The sequence below is a fragment of the Gymnoscopelus braueri genome (assembly GCF_963280865.1).
Source record: "Gymnoscopelus braueri genome assembly, chromosome: 23".
NCBI classification, from domain to species: domain Eukaryota; kingdom Metazoa; phylum Chordata; class Actinopteri; order Myctophiformes; family Myctophidae; genus Gymnoscopelus; species Gymnoscopelus braueri.
Window position 1 is genome coordinate 20233192 of NC_137625.1, and position 8043 is coordinate 20241234.

At 37.5% G+C, this 8043-nt stretch overlaps 1 protein-coding gene across 1 annotated transcript in view; it reads left to right on the plus strand.

Annotated features, from left to right (window-relative positions):
- Positions 1-6634, plus strand: part of LOC308079844 (endoplasmic reticulum-Golgi intermediate compartment protein 2-like) — a 7198-nt gene extending 564 nt beyond the window's left edge. Inside the window, exons 2-14 of the mRNA XM_080421455.1 lie at positions 207-342; positions 931-1039; positions 1167-1213; positions 1333-1400; positions 1895-1935; positions 2234-2335; positions 2605-2700; positions 2805-2860; positions 3753-3851; positions 4490-4587; positions 4702-4864; positions 5126-5205; positions 5429-6634. Coding sequence (XP_080277581.1) covers positions 231-342; positions 931-1039; positions 1167-1213; positions 1333-1400; positions 1895-1935; positions 2234-2335; positions 2605-2700; positions 2805-2860; positions 3753-3851; positions 4490-4587; positions 4702-4864; positions 5126-5205; positions 5429-5503 — 1146 coding nt within the window. The 5' untranslated portion in view covers positions 207-230 and the 3' untranslated portion in view covers positions 5504-6634. The remainder of the gene's footprint in view (positions 1-206; positions 343-930; positions 1040-1166; positions 1214-1332; positions 1401-1894; positions 1936-2233; positions 2336-2604; positions 2701-2804; positions 2861-3752; positions 3852-4489; positions 4588-4701; positions 4865-5125; positions 5206-5428) is intronic.
- Positions 6635-8043: the final 1409 nt, after the last annotated feature.

An 8043-nucleotide genomic window follows, 5' to 3' on the forward strand; every position in this document is an offset into this window, starting at 1 on the left:
TCTACAAGGCAAGCTGTTGTGAGCTTGTAGTCTATTTTCACAATATTTATCTGTGGAACCAAGTCAAATTAAATTGAATGCCTCAACTCCTACATTCCAAGTTGTCAGGATGGGGGGGTCACCAGCTCAAATATGATTCTTTTGGGGGGTCACAGGCTGAAAAAGTTGAGAATCCACTGATCTGCTGTACTGTATCATGACTGAAGGTACTGCAGACTGAGGTGGAGAACATGAAGATGAGACGTCTATCCAAAAAGAAAGCCTTGAGCCTGGTGAAGGAACTAGATGCCTTCCCCAAGGTGCCAGAGAGCTATGTGGAGACCTCTGCTTCAGGAGGAACAGGTGAGTTCATCATTCGGCCCCAGCCAATCACAGAAAACATACAATTGTGTTACCCACAGTGGTGGAAAAAGTACTCAAAATTTACTTGAGTAAAAGTACAAAAGTATTGGCATCAAAGTATACTTAAAGTACCAAAAGTAAAAGTACTCATTATGTGGAATGTCCCGTTTCACAATGTATCATATGTATAAAATGTATTAAAATCTTTTGAAAATAGTATAAAAAATAAGTAGATCGGCTATTTTCAAATAGCCAACGTTTAAATAGGGCTGAAAGTGGTTAATGTATGTTTTGTAATAATAATAATCTAAATATACAAAGTAACTAGTAACTAAAGTTTTCAAATAATTGTAGTGGAGCAAAAGTACAGTATTTGCCTCTGAGATGTAGTGGAGTAGAAGGAAAAGTACTGAAAATTGGAAATACTCCAGTAAAGTAAAAATACCTCAAAACTGTACTTAAGTACAGTATTTGAGTAAATTCACTTAGTTACTTTACACCACTGGTTGCCCATACTCCTGCATGGTTTGAATATTTAACACCTCAGTGAGTTGATGACTTGTTATCCTCCCTCTCTCTCATCCACAGTATCATTAATAGCATTTGGTGCCATGGCAATTCTGGCCATCTTAGAGTTTTTCGTTTATTGCGACACCTGGATGAAATATGAATACGAAGTCGACAAGGATTTTTCCAGGTAAGCCCATGTTCCTGTTCACAATTATACAGAACATTTTCCGTACATAAATGTGGCTTTTTGTGTGCTCATAATGGTGTGGCTGATCACGACAGTCGAGTCCGATGACACTCTTTCTCTACTACAGCAAATTGAGGATAAACGTTGATATTACAGTCGCCATGAAGTGCCAGCGTAAGTGTTAACCCTTCTTTATCATATTTAATCGCAGTGGATTTTTTTTTTTTTGAGAGGATGTATAATGTCATTAATTAATGTCAATAATTACATGAATGTATTTTCTGTGGTTTCAGATGTAGGAGCAGACATCTTAGACCTCGCTGAGACCATGATCACATCCGATGGCCTGTACTATGAGCCTGTATGTGGAGCACGTCTTACAAAACCCAGACTAGCTTTTATCCTATCAGCGATGACTTTGCCTTGCAAAGCAGGCCCAATTATCTTGTCATATTATTATCTTTAAGTACAACGTAGAGAGGACCAAAGACCTACCTTTTTAACAAAGCTTTGTTTTTTTGCTACACTGGTTTTACCTCTAGGCTTTATGCTCTCATGTTTTTAACGTTTCTGTTCCTTAGATCTTTTATTGTGGTGTGATGTTTTTTTTGTATTCATGCAAATGCTTATTGTAGCACTTTGTGCATTATAAATCAAATCTATTATTATGATTATGATTATGATTATGATTATGATTATATCGTAAAACACAATTAACATAAAATGCCATTTGCGTAATTATTCTAGCATTATTCTAGTTTAGGAGCCATAATTTTTATGGGATCATCCAAATAGATTCTTACTTTCAAGATTGTAGAGATGGTCTTTCACAGCTGCCTTTGTTTCGTTGTTCAGGTTATCTTTGATCTGACACCACAACAGAGACTGTGGCACAGGTAAGCTTAAATTGCATAACTCGGGTATATATATATATATATATATATATTTATTTCTTTCGATTGATGGCTGATTTATACTCGTCCCCATAAATAGCTAAAATATCTTAAAACAAATGTTCTTTAGATCCTGGAATAATTGGTACTGCAAGGAAATACAGGTTTTTATCAAGGCTATAGATATTTTTTTTCTAGAACACTGAAGCTCCTAGGGTGTGGACGCAGGAAGGAGGAGGATCATGCTTAACCGCATTCCAGCTGTAGTTTTTGAGTTGTAAAGCTGTTTTTTGTCGTCCAGAACATTGGTCCTCATACAGAACAGGCTGAGAGAGGAGCATGCCCTCCAAGAGGTCCTCTACAAAACCATCCTCAAGGGACGTCCTACTGCCGTTCCCCCACGGTTAGTTTTATTCATCTGCACCCTGATGGTGATAAGTATGTAGCCCACAGTAAAATCCCCAGTGTTAACGCTGAAAGAAATGTAACAAAATTTACCCGAAATGATCCATTTGGTTACATTTGTACTCTCTCAGAGTTGGACTTGACTTAGAGAAATAATGAAGAATTAAATGAACACTAAGAATTTGACTGTGTATTGAATAGTAAGCTAGTGGTCAATATGGGAGGACGCATAATAATAATTAATAAATCGTGTGTGTGTGTTTGTAGTGAGGGCACATATCAGGAGCCGCTCAGCGCTTGCAGGATACATGGACACATCTATGTCAACAAGGTGGCAGGAAACTTCCACATCACTGTGGGGAAGTAAGACAAGACACCTTTAAAAAAATTAACATGGCACCGTTGAATGTATGTATTTACGCTCCATACTTAAAACGACATTAACGGTAACATTCGTTCTCTTTCAGGCCTATCCATCATCCTCGGGGCCATGCGCACATTGCAGCTTTTGTAAGCCATGAAAGTATGTATATTTCTACCCTTCTTTATTGAAGTGAGTTTGAACCTGTCCTGCAACAACATTCTGCATCACTTGACGAAATGACACCACCGCGCCTCCAAAGAATTGAAAGACTGTTGTCAGAGGTGTACAGTAGCACAGTGGTTCTCAACCTTTTCAGGCCGTGACCCCCCCAAAAACAATCGTATTTGAAGTGGGGACCTCCCACCCTGACAAGCACTTGGAATTGTAGGAGTTGAAGCATTACATTTAGTTTGACTCCATTCCACAGATAAATATTATGAAAATAGCCGATCTAGAAGCTCACAACGCCTCGTGTTTTGCGAGGCGACAACCTCGAGTTGTGAGGCAGGAGCCCCAGGTTGAGACCCACAAGTTGAGAACCACTGCAATAGCAGATCACTATACATGTCATTGATGCATAGTAGACATGTCGTAGACTGTAAGGAATCTTGCATACTGTATAGGGTCTGCCTCCGTGCAAATGTTGTTCTATAGTCTTGGCCTCGATTTCCAATGAACACAATTGCCGGTGTTAGTGTGTGGAAAGCCGGCAGGGGAATTGGACTAGGCCACTATAAGATTGAAACTGATAAATGGGTACTTTCTCCTAATTTAATGAAATTGGTGACCTACCTGAACGTTTATTTTGTGTTTACTAAAGAGCTGGAGAGATAGGGAGACCGCTGTTACTTAAACACTCTGTAGCAGTCATTACTATCAGAATACAGAACATGAACTTTTAAACAAAAATACTTTTGTTTTAACCAAAACATATCACTTACACCACCTTTTAACTGTTTCAGCCTTAAAACCACTCCACTCTCACGTTTTAATGTTTTCATCAATCTCCAACTGACTTAAAAGGCTGATCTGGGTTATCATTACATTACAGCATACAACTTCTCCCATCGAATAGACCATTTGTCTTTCGGAGAGAAGGTTCCAGGCATCATTAATCCTCTGGATGGCACTGAGAAAGTCACCAATAACAGTAAGTTATTGCTCTTCCCAGACACACTAGAGAAAAACACAAGACAAATTGGTGACAGAACGTTTAGGAAGTGTTTACTGCAAAGGCGTTTCTTTTTTTGAGTAAAAGGAGTAGTTGTGAGTGTTGTTTTGGAGTCTGTAAACAGACTTTTGCTGTTGTTAATCTTGGCCTCCATTTTACTTCAATTCATCAAGTGTTTTCTTATTTGGATTCTTCATTCACTGTAAGGAATGTTATACAAAGTTACAAACAAAAACTATTCTTGAATTCAAGCCATCAGAGGGTGAGTAAGTGATAGGAACTACTCCTTTAATATCTTCCTAAAATACGTTCTGTCCTGTTCTGTGCCTTACTAATGCTGCTTCATTCATCAAGTCGCTGGTTCTGTGCATTTGTAGTTATTGTGTAACACATTTAAGTATGGGGATAAATAAATACACATTATGCTACACAATGTAAGGGCTGGATGTCACAAGTCTTTAGTTTCATTGTTTAGGGGACAAATGGGTCATTTTACAAATATCCAACTGCATTTTACAAACATTCTTTTCCCCATTGTCTTTACAAAAACTAGAACAAAACAAAACAAAAAAAGGAACCTATTCACAGTCCTTCCCTGCTTTTTGTTGCTACTCCAGATAACCAGATGTTCCAGTATTTCATCACAGTAGTTCCCACAAAACTGCACACATACAAGATCTCTGCAGACACACACCAGTATGCCGTTACTGAACGGGTCAGTATGCACTGAGCTTGAAAGCATCTAATGACTAATGTACCGTATACTTTGCCGTATGTCTGTGTCGCTCAACCAAAATAAAACCGCCACTGTGTTCTCTGTGGTTCTAAGGAGCGGGTCATTAACCACGCAGCAGGCAGCCATGGCGTCTCTGGGATCTTTGTTAAGTATGACACCAGCTCTCTGATGGTGACGGTCAGCGAGCAGCACATGCCTCTGTGGCAGTTCCTAGTGCGACTGTGTGGCATTGTTGGTGGCATATTCACCACAACTGGTGAGTTAAGTGAGACGATTCTTAAAAAAAATCTAAATCCTAAGTTTTTTCAAAAATAGCAGATCTACAAGTTCATAGCTGATGAGCTTGTATATCTGCTATTTTTGAATAGCCAAAGAAATCTAAAGTGACACAGATGCGTTCCAGGTCTCAATGGGTTAACTACGTTGTATGAAGAGCTTGAATAACGGTTGTACAGGCAAAACTAAGATAATTTTTTTAATGATGAATACGTTTTTTTCTCCCCTTCTTTCTCCAAAGGCATGCTGCATGGCTTTGTGGGCTTCTGTTTTGATGTTGTCTGCTGTCGCTTCAAACTGGGAGCATCTAGGCCAAGAGAGGTACTGCAAGTCCTAGACTGTAATTATAAAATCAGGCTGTGAGCAATACTTTTTATATTGTACAGTATTTTAATGTGCACTGAAGCATGAATTAAAAATTAGAACAAAAGAACTACAGTATTAATGACCTGAACTCAAATCATTTCAGATTCATAAAGTTGCTGTGCATGAACTCTCTCATATTACTGAGATCACATATGTATTGGTCTCTTCTTGTTTCCAGGTTTCTCAGCCAGACACCCAGATGAACAACCACTGTACTCCTTTGATGGCTGACATTGTGCCTGAGGAGGACTAGCCTTTTTACACTTTGTTTATTCTGTCTTGAGCCATCAAAGCACAAGAATGAATGAAGACCGACACTACCGTCATTTTCTATTCCAGTGGATGAAATGGCAATTATTCAATTATTCCATTAGTTTATGCAATGAATTTAGACTGCCAATTATTATTTTTATACTTTATTTTTCATAATGTGAACACCACAGTGATGCAGTCATGACGACAACAAAAACCCCAAACAAAACAAAACAAAGACGACAAAACAAATTCATATTCTTTGCTAATCTTTTTCTCACTTGTTCTATTGCTGACCTCCCTCATCTATCCCATCACAGAAGCAGTTCATTGATTTACCGATTTACACATGTTCTTGAGGATAAATAAATTATGGAAATTAAACCATAATATAAGTCATGAAGATATAGTACCTCGGCTTAATTAAAAGTACAGCAAAATATTAATTTAATCCAAAATAGACACTTGAAATGTGTTTACCCAGCAGTCAACATCATTTTCATTTTATAATATGCAACAAACAAGCATTAAAAAAAAAGAAGTTTGGTGCAGTTGTAAAGGCACATATTACAAATATGTACATGATACATCATCACCAAACTGATTGTTCAATTACAAAAACTACTGGATTAATTTCTGTCAAATCTATCTGATCTATGTGTCAATTAATTGTTACACCATTACTCATTACATTCCTGTTTTATTTATTATTCCCTACCTGTGTTATGAAAAGTATTCTGGACAGCTTTCCAAGATACCAACTTCTCTATGTTATATTCAGATGTTTTGTTAACTATAATAGCAAAGCGGTCTTACTGTATAATTCACCATGTCAAAGACCATTGTTGTGGCTAGAATGCAATGGTTATTGCACCGCACTATTTATTATATAAATAGTGGAAATCATTCATGCTGATCCATCTCTGGTGCTGTATCTATTGAGCTATTAATATGCTTATGGACAGTAGTTGTGTGTGTGTGTGTGTGTGTGTGTGTGTCCACAGTAACTGTATTACAGATGTCTATTTATTATTTATTATGTTTTCATTAGATATGTTGATAGCCTTGAGATATCATGGGGTTTCTGTTCCTTTTGTTGTAGGAATTGATAAAGTTGAATGTTTGGTTATTGTTCAGTCGCCCATTTATATAGTTGTAATGCCAACAGGTGCGAGAATCCTATGAAAAAAGAAAAGAAAAAATTAAATCAATGAAATCTACAATGGAATGACAATGACATTTAGATAAACCAACAAAAACAACAACAATCTAGTACAAAATTAACCTTTTATGTAACTTTCCTCTTCCCCAGATTTGAACCAGGTTTCCTGCGCAAGTGCTGACATTTTTACCATTGAGCTAATAGAGCTGGCCTGCATGCTCGGGGGATAAAGTGAATCTTGACCATCGGGTCAAAATTTGTGTCAAATCCTGCGTCTAGGTGAGGCATGACCTTTGACACGATCTAAATGTCTCAAAGAAGAGCAGGGAGACAAAATATAACCGCACCAAATGTATAAGTTATATTGTATTAACATACTCAACCATACAGATTGGACAAAATAAAATGTTGATTTAAAAAAAAAAAGTTACATAGTGAGGCTTTACATAGATTGTAAAGTAAATTGTTTATAATACATGATGAGTATAAACTCTCCACAACTGAATCTGATAATGTAGGACACGTGTGCCCTCTGCTGCTCAATAGGAAGTATTGCAATAAAAGTTAATTACCTCCACTAGAGGTAAGGTTTTCACCCGTCTGTGTTTGTTAGCAGGACATCTTGAGCAATTATGAATCGATTTTACAAAACATGGTGGGCAGGTTAGTCTTGGACTAAGGAATAAATTATCAACTTTTTGCTCTGATTGGCCAAAAGGTGGCATTTCAGTGCCGTCACAAAAATGCACATAAACTTCTGAACAAATTAAATCATACCTTTTCATTGACAAATCTTCAGAGGCCACTGAGTGTCGATATCTCATGTGTAACCTAACATCATTATATTGGCCAAAAGGGGACATAGGGCCAGAAGCTCTGCAACAACCCAGATGAACAACTGCACATCTCAGAGGCAAATATTATACTTGCACTCCACTACATACTTAGACCTAGAAACCCCATTCAAACTTTAAAATGTTCTTACTGTGAATAATAATTGTTGGCAGAGCAACACTACAGCGATCTGCATGTGTACCACAATTCAGTGAAATAATACAGACGGAGGAATAAGGAGGACAAGGAGACATCAGGCATCATCTCAACCCATTCACTTTGAACTAGGGGCATATTTATTAAGTCACTCTTTTATAGTGTCAGTAACAAGCACTTCCTGTTGTGCCCTTCAAAATAAGAGTATACATACTAGGGATGGGAAGATATGAAATGTTCAGGTCACAATTATTGTGACCAAAATAATTGCGATTTACGATATTATCCCGATGATGTAAATATGCTTAAAAATCTTAAAATGCCACTTTGTATATCTTAGATATCTTAGAGGGGGGGGGGGGTGAAGATGAAGAAGATTAGATATTCTA